Here is a 19,501-nt window from a genome sequence, read left to right as displayed (position 1 = left end):
TGTTGCTAAGGAAATTTTTTTATGTTGCTAAGAAAATTTTTTATCTTGCCAAGGAATTTTTTTTCCGTTGCTAGGGAAATTTTTTTATGTTGCCGTGGAAGTTTTTTTATGTTGCTAAGGAAATTTTTAATCATAATCATAATCATAAGCATAATCATAATCATAATTATAATCATAATCATTTTTCTACGCTGCAGCGTAGAAAAATACTTTTACTCGCTCAACGTTTGCCACTAAATCCTTACTTCTCTTGCTATTCCCCACAGTAAAACGCAATATTGCTATAGGACTGTGATTTTGGGACAGTGGACTGGGTATTACTAATCATTACAATTGACACGTGGAATAGATAGAATTTATATATGGTACAAAATGATCAGAATACGATGTAGTTTCTTAGATTGTATCCAAGAATTTTTCAGACATCATATCTCTGCACTGAGCGAAGTTTTTTTCTGGCCCTTCCGATTTGAGCTTCGCCATAGTTTTCCGCCACTTTCTTTCTCATTACTCTCCATATTTTTTGGATTGTTGGAAGATCTCTTGCCTTACCAGATGCCCAGGATGTCAGGCTTTATATTTGGTACAAAATCGTTCGGCTATTTGGTATTGGGGGACATTCGGAGCATTTTCCTTCTTTACTCTTTCGGCACTGCTTATTACCAGATTATTTACAGCGTTCAAATATCAAGAAAATTAATATTAATAATAACAAAAAATATTTTAAATCCGGATTTGGGTCCCAAGAAAAACGGATAGTCCGAAATCCGGATTTGAAAATTCGGAACGGATTTGACAGCCATATTGTGAGCGGTTCCTTTGAAAATAGTCGCTCGAATAGTAGCGACGTGCCCATTTTTTAGGACGCAGTATAATTTATAAGCCAAATGGGATAAGAGTAGCATTAAGCATTCATTATATGTCAGAAATAGTGTTGAGGGAGCAGACTTACTACCCGTACCCAAAGTCCTCACTAAAAAATTGACGAGTATGAATGTGATGTATGAATTAAAAACTATTCTCCCGACTGGGTTCTTGTGATTCGTCACATTAAAATCAAAGCTGGAACCAGTAAAGACAATTACATTTACTAAACCACTTTATTTAATTAGAATCAAGTAATTTGTTGGAGCATTAATTTAATACGACTTTACTCTTCCAACTCAAAACCAAGAATAATGCATAAAAAATTCATTCACACAGTAATAGAAGAAAGAGTAATAGAAGAAAGAGTGGCCCAAACCCAAAAAAGACAAGGAAACTCAAAATGATGGGGCTAAGAGACACTCAATTATAATACTACTAAAATAATGGTATTTTCATACAACTACAAAAATATCATTAGTTATGATCCATACTAAATTCAACAAATAGGATTACGCAACTCCAAGTAAGTAAATCTTTATTTTAATTGAATTCCGGCTCGTTCAGAAATTGCGACAATTTACCACGACCAGGTCCCTCTTACAAAGGAATGTCCCTCGGTTAGAAAACGATTTAAGTATGCCCCATTAACAAAATTGCATATGTGATTCCTATCCAAATTCCATGAAAATTATTATTTTAAGCACACAATAAATACACTCGTGCACGCGATTAAAACCATAATTCGCCAATTTATTTTGTAATTTAACCTTAAATCTTTACCATTTTAAAAATTATTTGGACTAGAATTTTGCTCAGAATTAGTTTTCCAAGTTGTTGAATATTCAAAAATAATTGTTTAATTTAATCGTCAAATCATAGTAATCTTCATCTTTAAAGTGGTGCTCCTTTCTCATTAGAAGTCTTTGCAGTAGCAAAGGATTAAAGTGTTGGGTGTATTTATTCCAGGAGAACAGGATCCTTTACAACACTGCCCTGCAGCAAAGGGGTTCATGGCACTTGAACAGGATCATGCTCCATTCCCAATGCATCGCTTCACCTACAGATAAATTAATTGTTACATATTTCATCTCACTTAAAATGCGATGGTGTGAAGTGTAATCCTCCGAATTGCTTAAATTTTAAAATTGTGTGGTTCAAGTCAATGCAACCAACGTTCATTGACGCAGTTTGTGCGATCGTTTAAATTTGTCAAACTGTTTGAGGTCAAAGGTCAAAAAGTTTCCGTTTGAAAGGAATGGGATTAGGTTTGCTGACTCCGGATAGTAAGAATCACCCTATTTTTCAACTTGGACCTCAAATATTTTGACAAATTCCGACCATCGCACAAACTACCTGAAAAAAATGTTGGTTGTATCGGCTTGGACAAGGCAACCAAATCGGAGGCCTTCACTTCACACCATGGCGTTGTTAATCTGCCAGTCAAAACTGATGGGAATTTATTTATTTCCCAATTTTGTCCGACCCTCCTATGAAATGCAGTTTAAATTGATATTTTAGTTAGTTTAACTGATTGTAAAAATTGATTTTGTTTAACTTTAGACCCACAAGGGGGCCTTGTTGATGGGTAACCTGTACATAGTGTGCTTCAAATACGTAACATATTTTACCATAATTTCCACTACATATCTCTAATCGGTTGGCATTTAATGTCCCAAAATCAAGGAGTAAAGTCACCTTCACGGAAAATTGTCCACGGTTTACATAGAAACACCCCCCATAATTACGCAAATATTTCCCCATCTCAACTTACTCTAGTACTACGCAGGCCGTCCTCATTTTCAACCAGGGCGGAGACACGGCGTTGCTCAACCAGGATGACGGTAAGGATGACAGCAGTGAGGAAGACAAGTACCCCCGAAGTATTCATCTAGACCGGTAGAAAATAGTAAAAATTAGCCCACAAAATTCTATAATGAGAAGTTCCTACTGTGTAAAAAATCATTTGTTGCGCTCTTTCACAAAACGTTTTTTTCTCAATTCCGCGTGCGATTTCGTTCTTTTCTCACTCTGTTGGTCCAAAAATAAAGTTATCTTAACCTTGATTTTCTTATTAAGCAAAAAATATTGGAAAAAATTTCGAAATCGCACGCGGAATTGAGAAATAAGGGTTTTGCGAAAGAGTGATTTTTTTTTGCAAAGATGAGAGTTCCCAATATCTATACTTTACTTTATGTGGAATATGTACAATCTCCTTGGGTCGTTGCAACTGGTTGGGTGACAAAGTATGAATGCAAACATATTTCACAGTTTGAGGACAAACTTGATTTTTACGGGCTTTTAATAGGACTCGCTTCCTCTCCGGGTCCAATTGTTTTCGTATTTATGTACGTATTTATTACGTGGACGTGTTGTGTAACGCATGGATTCATACACGTTGCATACGTGTTGCAGGACCGGATGAGAGGTCATTAAATTCAATAATTTTATTAACAAGTGTTATAAAACAAGGGAGTGACGTGTATGTACACTTTGCCCCGAACTTTCCTTCAAAATGTGGTGTCGTATGTGTCTTCAGTCCTACTGAAGACTTCGAATGGGTATAATTAATGAAATTGTTTTTCATATTTCGAAATACAGATTTTTTATTTTTTTATACAAGCAGTACTAGATTTTTGTCCTTGTGGTATGGAGCGTACCTCTGAGACGCGAGTAAGTTACTTTTGAGACGTGCTATATGGAATTAATTGTCAATAATTAATGTTCGTGATGTAACGTATGGACTGGAGATTATTCTAAAAGTAAGGAAATAATTATATGTAGATGCTTCGAAATAATCCTGTAACAAAGAGAATTTAATTTCGTTTTACTTGAAACTGCGCATATAAATAGGAAAAAAATCGTTATATGGTGCGAAATAAATTTAATAAGGTTGAAATAAAATTTGTCCCTTCGCAGTCGAGTTCTTGCATGGGTTCCTTGTACGCTTTAAGCGTTGCATCGCCATTTGGCGTAGTTGTCTCATTCTCATAGAGGAAAATGTGAAGCGTGATGTCTGTTCCTTGCTTGTTCTTGAGGTAAATCCGTTTTCAAATGTCTGCCCTCTCGACCTTCTTAGGATTAGTGGTATGCACAACTTCGGCTAACAAGGGACACTCACGACCTGTCGTTTGAGTCCTGGGTACCCACTATGTTTTTCAGAATCTACTAGGACCCCAAATCAAGGATCCATTCATATTTCCGTGTAAAACTCATATTTGGCGCCATGGCGTGGCGCCAAACTTAAAAATTTGCATTTTCGACCAATTTCAAACCCCCATAACTTTTGCAGTTTATGTCGGATTTTTAAAATTTTATGCTTAAAATGATCAGAAAAGTCGAAATTGTAGAGAAAAAAATAAAAATAAAAAAATTTTAATTTTTGAGATATTTTTTAGCATTTTTTCGACGAACCCGAAATTTCGAAATTTTGCGAACAGTTAAAAGCGATAATTTTGGAAAAAATTTCATAGAATACGAAAGTTGAACTACTTGTCATGATTTCTGCCAAAAATTTTGAAAATCCGTCCAGGATTTCAAAAGTTACGGCGGTTTTAAAATGAAAAACCATCAAATTTGGCGAATTTGGCGCCACGCCATGGCGCCAAATATGAGTTTTACACGGAAATATGAATGAATCCTTCATCTGGGGTCCTAGTAGATTCTAAAAAACATAGTGGGTACCCTGGACTCAAACGACAGGTCGTGAGTGTCCCTTGTAAGTGGTATGTGAGTATATCCGTGTCTACCCGTCCCAATTTCTAGAAATTAGTGGAATAAATACGGTACCATTTTGGCATGTACACATTGCGCTGGCAAAATTTTGCATAATTATTTAGGGGTTGAATTTAATGAACCACCGAATAAGCTGAAATTTACCTCAAATGTTAGCTGAATTTGCCACCAGATGAACTTTTTAGATAGTTAACGTCATAAAAGATGTTAATGGCAGTTCATCTAAATTTGTTGTAACCACCATCTAAATAGGTGGCTGAAAAAGCTAGCGTTAGAAAAATTTCATCCGGTGGCGGATTCAACTAAACTTTGTGGCAAGTTTCAGCTTATTCGGTGGTGTATTAAATTGAACCCATTATTTAGAACCGCCTTAAGGGTTCGAGGTGAAATCATAAATCTAACTGTGGGCGGAAACTCTACACAAAAGAATTCGGAATACTTATTTTGTATTCATAAATGAGATGGATGTAAGTACGTCCAACTTTATTACGTTCCAGCGGAAAGAGTGATACGTTAATTATTTGGATCATCTTACCCAAGGGGACTTGAGCGGCTCGTGTTCGTACTAGTTCGTAGATAGAAAAGTCGAGCGGAATCTAGGCAAATATAAAAAAAATCTTTAAACAAAGTTTTTATTTTTTAGAAAACTTGCAGGAAAAATTTTAACACGGACATGGAAACAATTATTGTTTGCAACAAAGTGAAGATAACATGATGTTTGTACACTCGAAATAAAACTTGTCGAAAATTTACCCAAGGTTGAGTAAAAAATAGAATGACACAACAATTGGGTAAAATTTACTGAACGGTTGGGCAAATTCTACTCAACCGTTGGATACATTTTACACAAATCGGACAAATTTTACACAACGGTTGGAAAAATTGTACCCAATTTTTGTGTCACCGTCTTATTTTACTCAACCTTGGGTAAATTTTCCACAAGTTTTATTTCGAGTGTATGTATGTATAGGCTGAAAAATTACTTTCCACTTCTCGGGATATCGGTAGGTATACACTTCCGGAAAAACTGGGTTGTAAGTATCTTCCATCTCCCTCGTCTTCCTGACCGGACATTTTCCTGAACGAATTTCGAGATGGAGGTCTGTAAAAAAATTACATACAGGAATTTTGAGCCCACTATGTAGGATATAAATTTTATTTCGTCCTGGATACCAGGCTTGGTAAAGAAGTCCGTGTCAGGGGCATCGCTAGACGAAGGAAAATATTTGTTGAGGTTGAAATGAAGATTTTTTTTTAATATTTTTTTTTAATTGGTAAGTTACTGAATTTCAAACCGCATCGTGACAATCGGCCGGTAGAAAGTATTTCCGCCGGACAGCTGGAGCAGGATGAGACATATGAGGTGGAAGAAGGCAATAGTAGATTTGGTTTGCATTGTGTAATATAGCCGCCTTTGAGGATCGGAGAAATGTGTTCTGGCCTGTGGAGGGTTACTTTTAAGTGAGAGGGTAAAGAAAGAAATGGAATTTTTTCGATTCATGGCAGGATGCAGATGCCCATTGTTTCAAAACAAAAAAATTTACGCAATTTCATTTATTGTGATTTACTCATATGAATTTTTACACGGATTTTCGCCGCATGGACAAAGGCCCTTTGTCAAATCAACACCGCCGGTGTCAATATATGCCTGGGTTAAAATGTTGAATTCGAGTTCTGATGATTTTGTAACCGGACGAAAAGGTCACATAAGGGTTATCAACTGTTAAATTTGACACAAATAAGACACAAAAGTCGAAAACACGTCAGAAGTGTCAATCTTAACAAATTTTCGAACAATTTGATATTCACATTGACGTATGACACTCCTTTCACCCCTTGGTTATATGCGTTGTAACCGTTTATTTAAAGAGTATCTGTATTTACAGGTAAATGTTACAACTATTTTTTATTTGTTTTGTGATTATTTTATTGTAGAATATTTTTTTCATAAATGGTTAATTTATATTCCTGGTTGGTTGTTATCGGTTTTTACGTAGACATTGCTTTGACATAATTTTGTTCTGGATTCTAAAAAAATATTTGTTCTCATTACTTGGTGAATTTTATGTTGTTTCGACTTGAATGTGTTTTTTGAAGTTTGGTTTTTGTAGTATGTAGTGTAAGACTTCATTATAAATATTAAATTATAACACTTGCCAAAATTTTATAAAGGAAAAAAACATTCACAATTTTATTTTTTGATGTAACTCTCAAAAAATCCCGGTGTAACTTACACTAATATTTCATTGTTAGTGAAATATTTTTCGTTACCTTAGTATTCCTTTTAGAAGGAAAAATTACGGAATAAAGTCGTTATGCGGAATTCGGCGTCCAGCGCGACGAGGAGGCGCACCACTTGGAAGAAAAGTATTTCCAGCCTTGGAGAAAATCAGGGTGGGTTTTTTATAAGGGGCTGTGGAGGAAGCTGAATGGAATTTTGCTGGATTAGCCCGATTCTTAGATAAGTCTTTCATCCCGAAGAATATTGCGGTTTGTGACACCCTGCGCGAATTGGTTGTTCAGTTTCCTCCTGGGAAGAAATTTAAGGTGAGGGTCGTAGACTGCGGGAGTGTCCTAGGAATTGTAATTGCTGGGGGTGGGATGATCCGACCAAGTTTTTGGACGGTATAGCCACAACTTTTCCCAATGTACCATATCAGATTGTGGAGGAGAGAAGGGAGAAGTTGGTAGAGGCCAAGAGAGAGGAGTGGATTCAGAGGGGAATATATGAGGGATTTTTAGGGATAGATGATACTTCAAAAAATTATGCAATCACGATGATCGTTGGGAGGGTGATGTATGTATGAAGAATTTACAATTATCGAATTAAAAATTGAGATTAGTCTTTAATCTTTTAATTGAGATGAGTCTCTGGGTTAATTTTTGCTTAAAAACCACACTTTTCATTTTCTTTAAATTTGTAAATTTCTAGAAATATTGTTGATTACAGATATATTAAGCTTAAAACTTAAGAATACTGAACTTTATAGGTTCTACATGCACTCCACAAATATGTATGTACATATTTATATTAGTAGAGTTTACGTAATTTATAATAAACAACATTTACAAATAACATCACTTAGAGTTGCCGATGAGATGAGATGAAGTGAGATGGAGCTCGTCTCATCCCATCTCACCCCCTGGTGAGATGAGATGTGAGTTAACTCAGTTTGCCAAAATTGTAACTGGTCTCATCTCATCTCACCTCATCGTCACATGAGATGAGATGAGATGGCTCATTTACAATTCCTGTTTTTAAAAGGCGAACCTGAACGCTAAAAATTTTGTATATAAAATGCATCCTGTGTAAAAAATGAAACCGTTGTTTGCTACATATATTTTGCCAAAACTCATATCAACTCATATACATATGACACGTAAATCATGAATGAAGTAGTAATGTGAAGTTATTATCTTTAACCGTACCTTGCATGTTATCATTATTATAGTTTGCACTTATTTATTTCTTATTTACAATGCAAGCAAATTATCCGAAACATTATTCTAACAATCAGCACACATTTTCTCAGATACAGCCAAGCACAATTCTTCCTTAAACAATGCTTGCGATTTTGATTTCGTCCAATTTTTAGTGCAAACACATTCACGTATTGTAGACGGCTTCATTCGTTGACGCCGTGGATTAATTAACGTGGACCCTGAGGAGAATAATCTTTCGGATGGCACGCTGGTTCCAGATGCCGATAGGAAATCCCTAGCCATTTTGGACAACATTGGATAATCTTCCTCGTGATTCTATATATTTATTGTAAAAAAAACATGTCAATAATTTGGTAATCTGAACCGCTTAAATGTATTATTAAATCTACCTTCCACCACCCTAGAGCTCCATTTGTTTGGGAATCTGATCTAACGGTTGGTTCCGATAAGTATCGCTCCATCTCGTCCTTTTTCACCACCATACTTTGTTTCTGATGGAACTGCATAAAAATATCCTGCTCATTTTCAACAGAAGAGGAAGAAGGTTCCAATTCGGTGGAATCTTCTTCAGAATCGGGTTCTTTGTAGTTATTGATCCAAAATGTTTTGATTTCACTGAGAAGTTATCAATCATTTTAGCTAGAGTATTATTTAATTGAGTTTTTAATAGCGCAACATATTACCTTAAATATCTAGTCCGTTTCTGTTCCGTAAATCCAGCTAAGTGAAACCAATCCATCTTACAACGTGGGTCAAGAACTTAAAAAAATAAAACGGCATATTTATATTACCTAAAAATAGCATGGGAAACTTCCAAGATGCCCGTCGTGTCCAGGTTACCCGCAATGAATTTAGAATCCACTAGGAGCCTGGATGAGAGATGCATCAAGGTTTTTGTCCTAGTAAATTCTAAAAACATGGTGGATACCCTGGACACGACTGGCACCTCGGAAGTTTCCCTTGTTGTATAATTATGTTGATGTTGGTATATATTATGTACCCGTTCCAATTACATATACCAACCCATCCGAGGATGGATAGTAAGTGCCAAGCTTGTCGTAAGCTTTACTGGCAGCATCCCGTAACCACTTTGGGTGTACCCGTCCATTACATGGGTCAATTGCTTTCAATTTTCGTTTCGGATCGATTCGATATTTTTCTAAATGTCCAAAAATTTTTGAGTAAACTAGAGCGCAGAACGAGATAGTAGGAAAATCTTGCTTGGACATCAACACTGTCATATCCTCGAATGGCTGCAATGATATAGTTGAGCGAAATAAAAATAATGGGACGTTGATACATAAAATTTTGGAATTAAAAGAAAAATAATTATATAACCTTTAGCAAAATTATCATCTTGGTTATTGATGCCCATTCTTCAGCAGATAATATCCAACTGTGTAATTTCTTTTCCCTACGGAGTGTATATTCTAAGGGCTAAAAATAGACAATTTACATAGTTGTGGATTCATATAATTAATTAGTTGGGGCAATAGTTTTTATTTTCCACCTCTCGGTACTCAACAGCGCGTGTAATCATGGCAATTGTAGAATTCCATCTAGTCTTAATATCCAAGACTAATTCTTTTTTTTCAATTCCTAAAACATCGCATTGTGGAATTGCTCTCGTCGAAGTGGGGAACCTCGCAGGTAGAGTACGCTGTTTCTTAACTTGAGGAGTAAAAGAATTTTAGTAAAGAAAATTTATTCGCAATAAGTTTATAAAAACCTTCGTAAGAATAGGAAGATTCGTCCCGTCCATCTGTTCTGCTTCTTCGCTAATGGAGTCAAACTTTGGGTCATATTTAGCTCGTAAACTATCCAACGCACTCTGGCAGCAAAAATTAAGAATGTGTGCCAAACATCGAACACGAAAGTCTTGAATTTTAAAATTCTCCTCCTAATGATATTTTAATAAAGACACAACTTGATTAAAATCAATTTTTTGTTAACCTCAGTCGATTTTCCAGTCCAAATATATTTTTCATACGGCACGTGGGAAAAAGTTGGAATGCAGTTTTTATTAGTCATAAATATTTTCGGCATCTGGCTAAGTATTCGTCACAATTTGACATATAAAACTAGCAGTTTAGAACAGTATTAATTGTTTCTCATTTTTTCCAATATGAATACCTATTCATTTTAAAGCTTACTTAAGTTGAGACGAATAATAACTTATTCTAAGAAATGTATGGACAATACGAATATGAAGTCATATTTTAAAAATATTAAGCTTCAAAGAAATTGCTTGGGATAAGGTAGGTAGGTAAATTTATTAGTGCTCGATTGATATGGCCACGGCCTTTACAATCATATATAAAGAAGTTTCATACATTTATTTAAATAAGAAATTGCTTGGGATAAAAATATAGTTTTTTTCGATATTTTTCATTTCCGATCTACATATTTTTGGTGGATTTTAGGAGTGTCTTTCCTTTAGTTTTTCCCACTGCCACGGTGAATTTGGGTCATACCTTATCAATAAAAACAAGCACTAGCCTGACATACCTTAATTTTCATCTGCTCTTCAAAATTTGTGAAGAACGTGTCCATATTAGAAGCGTTGTCAGTAGTAATAGAGTGGACCTTTTTAACGATGCTAAATTCTTCCAGAACTTTCATAAATTGAGACGCCAAGTTAATTCCAGTATGAGATCCTTCTAGAATTGTCAAGTCCAGTGCAATGGAAATTAATTCCCAATTTTTACTAATCCCTTGTACTACGATCCCTTGAAACGCCCACTGGTTTGCAGATGTCCAACAGTCGACCATGAAAGATAGTTTTCCAGGAATTTCCTACGGCAGATACATATTTACTATTTTGTTCAAAATTATGTAATCCGCCTATATGTACATGTGTACCTGCAACTGTGCTGCTACCAGTTCCTTTTCTTTTTGGTACCTCTTTGATACGGCGTCGCGTAAAGTTGTTCTACCCGGAAGTTTTACTTCCGGATTTATTAAACGAATCAATCTTTTAAATGATGAATCATCGACAATACTGAAAGCCTGGTCGGTTTCAAGGACGAATTCCACAATTCCGTTCATTAGTGTTTCATTATTGAGTACCTGATTCAAATACGTATTGCATATTATTAGCACATTCACAATTTAAGCATACATTTAGTTAATTTGTTCTAACGGGACTTGGAGGAACGATTGATCCTGATGTACTCGCCCCCCTGTCCTGTAGAATGCTTGGATGAATCTTCTCAATATGTCTTTTCATCCCTGAAGTAGCCCCGCCTCCCTTTTGATAACTCTTACTAAAAAGTTGAAACTTAATGAGCACAGGAGGTAATTAAAAATTAGTGAGAAAATTGTTAGGTTTACCTGCAATATTTACACTTGAAATGCAACTTATCCTGCATCAGAGAAAAGTGCTCGTGTACCTCGGATGTTAATTTCCGTTTTTTGAAATCCAACTGAGGAACAACATCTTGGACCTCATTTGAATCCAGTATCGCTGGACTCGATCCTACATCTGAGAAAGCAAGTAATTTGAATTTTAATATTGAGAAATGTAAAGCCAAACAAAACTTACCCATAATAAAAAATGGAGGTGTGAACGCGATAATTAAATTTTATGATGAACACTAATTGTCGAATTGAGTCTGAATGGGCATCAACATAATACACGAGGACATGATTTAAGTTATGTTTCAGTTTTGGGGCAAAGGAAAACTGTAGATGAAAAGTGACACATGTACTTATTTGGTGAGTTGGCTCACTACTCATCTCATCTCATCATATCCCGTCTCGTCTCATCTCACAACATTTTGTCCGGCTCATTTAAGTTCTCATCTCATTTAGCGGCCATCTCATCTCATCTCAAACTCATGTTCACATGAGATGAGATGAGATGAACTCATCTCACCGGCAACCCTAACATCACTTACTTGTGTAGGTACTTATCATACTAAATACGTCTGTTTTGTATGTATTTTACCATAAATTCGTGCGAAAATACCACTATATTGTTAAAATTTGTATTTGAATTACAATTAAATTTATTAAATTAAATAAAATCATAATTAAATGTATTCATAAATTAAATTACAATCAAATTACGTTACAGTTAAGCTTCTTAACGTTTTATTTACTTATTCTTTACTCCTTTATCAGAATTAAAATTACGAATTGTTTTAAAGCTATGGTTTTATTAATTTCTGACCCTTTTTTGGTCACCTTGTCCGACATGTATCTTGATTAATTGATTTTGATTCCTAATTGATTTTTGTGAATAACAAATCTAATGACCACACAGTTTCTGTGTGGTCATTAGACCACATTAGACCACAAACTTATGTCATTAGACATAAGTTTTTAATAATTTTTATGTACATACATTTGTAATTTAATTAACTAGTTTTATCATTTGCCACAATAAATAAATTGCCGGTGGGCAATCCATGATATTAATCATTAAAGCGTCCTCTCAATGGAAAGATAAGTGTAACATTTTTCGAGATTGTTTACTTGATTTTTAGACCTTCATAACTCACTAAAACCATCGCTGTACAGTTTGATAAAAGTTTCCACACTCTAAACGATCGAGGTACAAAGCGTTACCCGTAGATTCATCTAAGCCTACATCATTACCCAATTTTCATCAAAATCGGAGCGAGACCGCGGGCATCATCTCATTGCAAATACGCAATAAGAAATAAATTTTCATTATACAACAAATAATTGCTACTAAATATGTATATAGATACGCAATCAAGAGCAAGTTACGTTCCGTAGGAACGGAATTGACACTCTAAAAATTATGTTCCAGTATGTACTTGTGTAAAATTTGAAAAAAAGGTGCGGAACAAACTTCGGATAATTTTACCTTGTGGGTGTATGAGCTTTTTTTAGTCAATCCTGGCTAAACTTTTCTTATTTTTGTTCAGAGAGTAACTTACAGGTTGCTAAATACAGTGTGTTTAATTAGTAAGTCATCCAACGAAATAATTTCAGCCTGAAAGAAACATCTTTTCTGTAGATGCCTAATCAATCGTTCCAACATAACCATTCATTTATCAGTTCTGATAACACAGCCCACACTTTTATCAGAATTATATGTAGAGTGTGTCCTAAAAGTTTCTCCCTATCAACCACTTATGGATTTTACAACCAGTAGTAATCAAAGTATTTAAATTCTTCCCAAAATTCCGTGATCCAAGATTTAGGCTCCTCCAGTTTTTATTGCAGAACTAACCAATTTCCTTGCAATTTTATACGCAGGTTAGCATTTTTTTATGGGGAGATTGTCCTCGAACTATTTTAACTGCGTTGGGGTTTGAAATATTTTTTGTTGCTCCGCAATCCCAGCTTCTTTCAGATTTGCGTATTTTCACTTAAAACCACATCCTGCATTGGATAATGCCAATATACGCAAGTCCGTATGCCTGTGAGAAGACTTTACCTTTGGTATCGTATTGCAAAAAAAAATTGCACAACAAAACTCACAGATGCAAAAGCTAGAGCCAAAAACCGAGCGGAAAAGTCATCGGGAGAAACTTTTAGGACACACTCTACTGCAGGCCAAACAAAGTTGTGGATGAGACTAACCATTTATTCATAATATGTATCGTTATACAAACCTGTCCATATTCATATTCATAACGCCCTAAAAAATCAAGACCGTTTTACTTTCAGCCACTTTTGACCACTTGCCAGTCAAAAATGATTTTTGACGACAAAAACGAAACTGATGTGGGTGTGGATGATAGATATAATGAGAAGGGCGTGGTTTACGAAGCACAGAAATTTTTAGGAAATTAAGAGTTATCGCACAGTTTCGTTAAGTTAATGTTGCTCAATGTACATATTTTACTTCAATTTTAAATAAGCCTTTGTCATACATAAAAATGGGTAGAACTTAAATTCCAATGGTTTGATGTGGCTCTTGAGGTAAGGTTTGAGAAGAGTGGCAAATAATTCTAGTTGAGTTACATTTTGAAGTTTAATTGAATTATGTATTAAAAATAACACATAATCACTCATAACATTTTCTCACCAACCTTAACACACTCATTTGCCATGATACTCACGTTTTTGCTTCCTAGAGTATAATTTTACAAATTACGCGAATCGACGGGACAAACCCAAGTCGTTTCCAAGTAAAATTCTTCTTCTGGTACCTTCATGTTGATACATGTTGAGTCAATAATATTGACTAAAAAACTAAATAATTTAGTCACAGAAACATTGATTTCTGATTTGGATATCCATTTCAAGAGTAAAACCCTCTAAATTCTCCACATCAACACTAACAAATCCATAGATTCAGTAACTCAACTATAACCCTCAAAGGTTGAAGTTACTTAATTTGAAATGAGTCGAGTTGGAGTTTCACCTTAAACTCAACTCGAACTCAGTAACTCATGAGTCGAATGAGTTGACTCGAACGCATTGGCAGCCCTACGTACTAGTGTAATTCCAGTTAACTGGGGAGGTTTAATTTATGAGGTTTAAGCTATGCCAATTTAAGCAGTGTCAATTAATCCCGCTTTTTATCTCAAATTTTATGCTTCACGCTCATACATTTTGCACCAAGCTCGCACCTTGGAAGCTTAAGCCTGGTTAATGGCACATTCAATTCACGTCATGCCACTCCTTTTAATTGCAAGGATTTATTTTAGAATCACGTATGATTGCTGGATTAAGGATTGGGCAGGGTATATATACTGCTTCATACCTGACTCCGCAAATGCTGCAAGATTAGGTATGCAGTTTACGATTTAATGGATGTATTGTGAATTTTTTATCTCTTAACCTTTGATTCCACGTCATAAATTTCATACTTGTACCAGTACAGGTACAAATTTATGAGCATATGAGGATTTAGGAGGATTTATGAGCTTATCGAGTCAAGCTTATCCCAAGCTGTCGACGACCCTTCGTCCACCCAGTCCGACCTGCCACACAGTTATCAAGACAGAGGTGAAGTTGCCATGGCAATTAAGCCAAGATGAAAGCATATAAATTCCCCCACTTGTCGGCTATACAAATCAGACATTACTTGACAATTCTACAAGCCAGAGCTGCTGAAATTAATAATACACTTTTTTAACTTGGTATAATTTCCTAGTTATATTTTGATATGAAATTAATTACCTTTGTCATCGTAGTTTTTACCGCGTTATTGGGAAATACGCAAAGTGTGGAAGGTAGGGTAATATGAGGCGTAGTAGTAATAAACGTGAATAGTTTTTAATAAATAGAGCTTTTATTCATTGTTGTTTTGACCAGGTCACCCAACCAATTTTACGACCAATGGGAAAGGAATAGAAAACAATATTCTAATCGTTGGCGGAGAACCAGCGAATATAGAAGATTTTCCATACCAGGTTTCCCTTCAATTCAATGGGGCGCATTTTTGTGGAGGATCACTCATTTCTCCAGACCGTGTTCTGACAGCAGCGTAAGGAATTAAATATTTTATACAATGGGTCCCAACAACGCGCGAGTTTCAGTTCTATCAATAATTGGGGACAGTAGTTAAAAGTCTCAAAACACGAAGTCCGTACCTCTGCGGGTGGGTTGGTCAGGTAGATTTTAACTAACAATGGAGGTCTCCCAACGTATGCTCACAGATTTGGACCAAACTAGTGTCAATCGATCACAAATATAATTAGTGTGAAATTTGCAAATGGAACTATCTGCCAATACGCAGGTTTGGCGGAGATATTTGCATTCAAAGCAGAAAAAATGCGCAGGAAATTTAGAAAATGAAAAATATGCCAGCCTTTTGGTGCGTTTTCTCCTCTTTTTATGCAAATATCTCCGCAAAACCTGCGCATTGGCAGATAGTTCCATTTGATTGATTGATTGATTGATTAGGTTTTTATTAAGGGTGTCGAACAAGCGTCAGTACAAGTACTGTTTTTCAGCTTTGGCCACCAAACGCAGAAAACTCGAATACATATCTATATTTGCAAATTTCATACTAATTATATATGTGATCGATTGACACTAATTTCGTCCAAATCTGTGAGCATACATTGGGAGACCTCCATTGTAAGAATGTTAGTAAGTAGATGCTTTAGTTGCACAGTAGCAATTGCATAATACTGCTAATCATATCAGGAGCGTAAATGAAAATCAATAGGCTGGAGAAAATGCGCATCATTCATCAGCATCTACCGTACTGTCTTCTCACCAACATTGACTTCTTCAGGCATTCTTAAAGCATATCTGAAAGCTATACATAACTGAAACCCTACGTATGCACATTCATAAGAATTAAATATTCTTCGATATATTTTCAACTGATTAAATTATTACCAAGTTTTAATTCTGAAGGCATTGCACCAATGGCAAAGAGGCTAGCACTTTAAGTGTTCGGGCCGGATCCTCTTACCATAAAGCAGGCGGGCAAGTAATCAGTGTGAAAACAATATGCCAGCATCCGCTCTTCAATTCACTCCTTATGACTTATGACGTGTCAGTCCTGACCGTAAGTAACCTAAGACATGCGGTCGTGCAGTGTGGTCTGAACCCCCATAAATATAATTTTGTTATTCCTATTCGTGACAATAAATTATGTATTTCAGTTAGAGTCAAGTTTCGTGTTGGGTCCCGCAGTGCAGACGATAGCTCTGGGTTCTTCGAGGCCAATTGCCGGAACACCTGGCACGGTTACTGGCTGGGGTGCTTGGCTTAAGCTATCAATTGAAATACTACCTTTTTTGTAATACGATACTTTTCTTAAAGGACGTCTTTGGGATAATGGCCCAATACCTGCCCTGCTGCAAGTAATCCAGGTTCCAGTGGTCCATCAGTTACAGTGCGCGACTGGATATCTTCCCAAGCTAATAACAAATACGATGATGTGTGCAGGTTTCCTAGGTGTAGGCTGGAAAGACGCTTGTCAAGTTCGTTACAAATCTATGCATGAACTATTCTCTACTTCAAAATGGGGAGGGGCGGGTTCAAACTGAACATAAGCCCGCGTTCAATGTTACTCGAGTGGGCACGTGCTTCCAAATTCCGTCCCTCACCCTTCTGGGGGACCTCAGACACACAAACAGTTTCGCTTACTTCCTGATCAGCGAGTTCCGAGGCAAGCGAACGGAAACTAAACTCGAAAGTGGGGCTAAAGTCGGCTAGCTTCCGGTGGTAGATAAGCTAAGAACTAAGCGAAATCCGAGGCAACGATATTTTCCTGTGTCCGAGGTCCTCCAAGGTCTCTTTTGCGAAACGTCCATTCTAAATTAGTTCGTAATTCTGTGACGAGTTAATTGTAATTTTCGCAAGGCGTAAGCATATATTTCGAATAAAAATTTGTGCTTACGTATAGAGTAAATTACAATTGAATTGCTCCTCAGATATGTGAAATAAGTTGATATTTGGTTAAACAATTTAGGGTGACTCTGGAGGGCCTTTTGTGATGGAAGGTGTTCAATTTGGAATTGTAAGTTGGGGACAACCGAGTTGTGCCGACCCAAGTAAGTTTACTTTGTCGCGTTGAAATTATCTTAGACTTTTGCCTACCTTAAAGATGGTTAAAATTTATATTTCTTTGCTCCAGACTACCCCGGGGTTTACACGTTTGTTGGGAGCGTGCAGAATCACATTGATGCTTGTTAATAATTTTCGATCGTGGGGAATATTAAAAAAATAAAGTGAAATTAACCAATTGAATTCCGTCGTGTTTTTTTTAAATGCCAATCATGCTTCATCTATAAATCAAAATACTACTTATGACAATCTAAAAGTGCACGAAGTAAATATATGAAAGTAGTCTGCCGAAATTCTAATACTCGAAGAACTAGTTAACTACACATTTTCTTTAAAAAATGCAGGCGAATGCGACTTATTCCAATGATGCTGAAATAATCAATCAAATGTTTTTTTAATAACGAATTCACATGCGCTTAGGACCAGAGTTTTTCACTTGTATCCTCTTTTTTCCCAAAACGTTATCACTAAAAACAGAGCATTATTTTAAATATATTACGTGATGATGGTTTATCACTAAAGCATTTAGAACGTAATCGAGTGTTTTTTTTAATTGCGCTTTATGTCAGCCTAATATTAAGATTATGCTGTCCTTGAATTTTCGACTACTGGTCAACTTTTCTGACATGTTTTTTGTATGTAGCTGATGGTTTTTAGAAACACTTAATAAATACAATTTAAGCTTGCTCTGCGCATAAAATTAATTTGGAATTAATAAAGAACATATTTTAATATTTTTTATACATACATGTACATATTTAATTCAATTCGTAATAAGAGCATATTTATTAATTAGCTAAGTATTCATATAGAGAGTATCGATACATGTTAATGTTAGAACTTTTTATATGTATTTATTTATTTTATGATAATTTTTCTAGAATATTTTTGTCATAAATGGCGGATTTATACATATTATCGGTTGTCATCGTTTATTCATAGATCTAAATATTTTTTATTTGTTTTTATTTTTATTTGTCATAATTTTGTTCTAGATTCTAAAAAAAATATTTTTTTTTCATTACTGGCGAATTTTACGTTCTGTCGACTTGAATGGGTTTTTTTCAAATTTGATTTTTCTAATAGTGTAAGACTTCGTTAAACATAAATATTAAATTATAGCACTCGCCAAAATTTCATAAAGTAAAAGAGAAACATTTACAATTTTATGTTTTGATGTATGTAATTCTCAAAAAATCCCGGTGTAACTTACACAAATATTTAATTGTTAGTGATATATTTATCACTGCTTGGTTTTCTCTTCAGAAAGAAAAACTCCTGAATAAAGTCGGTAAGCGGAATTCGGCGTCCAGCTCGACGAGGAGGCGCACCACTTGGAAGAAAAGTATGATTAGGGTAACCGGAATTATGGTGACAATGCATAACAGCGTGGATAAAACGAGTGGCAGAATGGGCCACATGATCTCGTCAAGTTTGTAGACACTTTTAGACAACTGGCATTAAATTATTACCACCCGGCGTACAAATTTACATACAGGGTGGTTCAAATGTCAGGTTACAATGGAAAATTTGTCAATGGGAAAAATTCGCAAATCTCCGTTAGTTACCGAAATTTTGCCTCTGAAATTCAATATTTTAAGAATTTCGTCTTCAGTGTTCCATAAGTTCTGATAAAAATTAATAAAAATCTCAATCTCAAATCCGTAACTAATGGAAATTTACGAATTTTTCCCATTGAAAAATTTTCCTTTGTAACCTGACATTTAAACCACCCTGTATGTGCGACTCCACCGGAACGATGGTAGTTATCGTTTAGTAACATGACACTGAAAATAATTCTGTTTCGATTAAAACCAGGAGGTGCATAAAGATATGCATAAATATGTATCAACTGTTGGGTTATAAATTTAGGACAGATTACATACATACTTATGAATTTCTCGATTTGTGAACTATGTATTCTCGGTGGAAACAAATTTATAACCGAATCGGTAGGGATGTATGACTGTATCGAAGTTTTGTGGATGAGGATGCTTGACTGATA

The 19,501-nt window shown here is 35.6% G+C and overlaps 1 protein-coding gene and 2 long non-coding RNA genes across 3 annotated transcripts; 1 reads left to right on the top strand and 2 right to left on the bottom strand.

Annotated features, from left to right (window-relative positions):
* Nucleotides 1-1,655: 1,655 nt before the first annotated feature.
* LOC118437831 lies at nucleotides 1,656-3,102 on the bottom strand. The gene is made up of 3 exons (XR_004836400.1): nucleotides 3,056-3,102; nucleotides 2,639-2,755; nucleotides 1,656-1,924 (listed from the first exon to the last, which is right to left on the bottom strand). It is a non-coding gene; the product is annotated as an uncharacterized LOC118437831 (long non-coding RNA).
* An 11,940-nt stretch (nucleotides 3,103-15,042) lies between these two features.
* LOC110856551 (trypsin delta) lies at nucleotides 15,043-17,679 on the top strand. The gene is made up of 7 exons (XM_022105036.2): nucleotides 15,043-15,203; nucleotides 15,286-15,457; nucleotides 16,339-16,492; nucleotides 16,590-16,686; nucleotides 16,750-16,910; nucleotides 17,402-17,483; nucleotides 17,567-17,679. The coding sequence occupies exons 1-7, from the start codon at nucleotides 15,137-15,139 to the stop codon at nucleotides 17,623-17,625; spliced, it is 792 nt and encodes a 263-aa protein (XP_021960728.1). The 5' UTR covers nucleotides 15,043-15,136; the 3' UTR covers nucleotides 17,626-17,679.
* Nucleotides 17,680-18,353: 674 nt separating this feature from the next.
* LOC118437796 lies at nucleotides 18,354-19,499 on the bottom strand. Its single transcript, XR_004836360.1, has 2 exons — nucleotides 19,219-19,499; nucleotides 18,354-18,950 (listed from the first exon to the last, which is right to left on the bottom strand). It is a non-coding gene; the product is annotated as an uncharacterized LOC118437796 (long non-coding RNA).
* Nucleotides 19,500-19,501: the final 2 nt, after the last annotated feature.

This window comes from Folsomia candida, unplaced genomic scaffold (genome assembly GCF_002217175.1).
Source record: "Folsomia candida strain VU population unplaced genomic scaffold, ASM221717v1 Fcan01_Sc016, whole genome shotgun sequence".
Taxonomy (NCBI): Eukaryota; Metazoa; Arthropoda; class Collembola; order Entomobryomorpha; family Isotomidae; genus Folsomia; species Folsomia candida.
The sequence above is the reverse complement of the archived record's forward strand: the minus strand, read 5'-3'. Positions and strand labels throughout refer to the sequence as shown.

Excerpts from the sequence above, each read along its gene's own strand:
- LOC110856551 (XM_022105036.2), top strand. The coding sequence starts at position 15,137 with ATGAAATTAATTACCTTTGTCATCGTAGTTTTTACCGCGTTATTGGGA. Across the intron at positions 15,458-16,338 it reads GACCGTGTTCTGACAGCAGC|GCATTGCACCAATGGCAAAG; the intron begins GTAAGGAATTAA and ends TTAATTCTGAAG. Across the intron at positions 16,911-17,401 it reads GCTGGAAAGACGCTTGTCAA|GGTGACTCTGGAGGGCCTTT; the intron begins GTTCGTTACAAA and ends TAAACAATTTAG.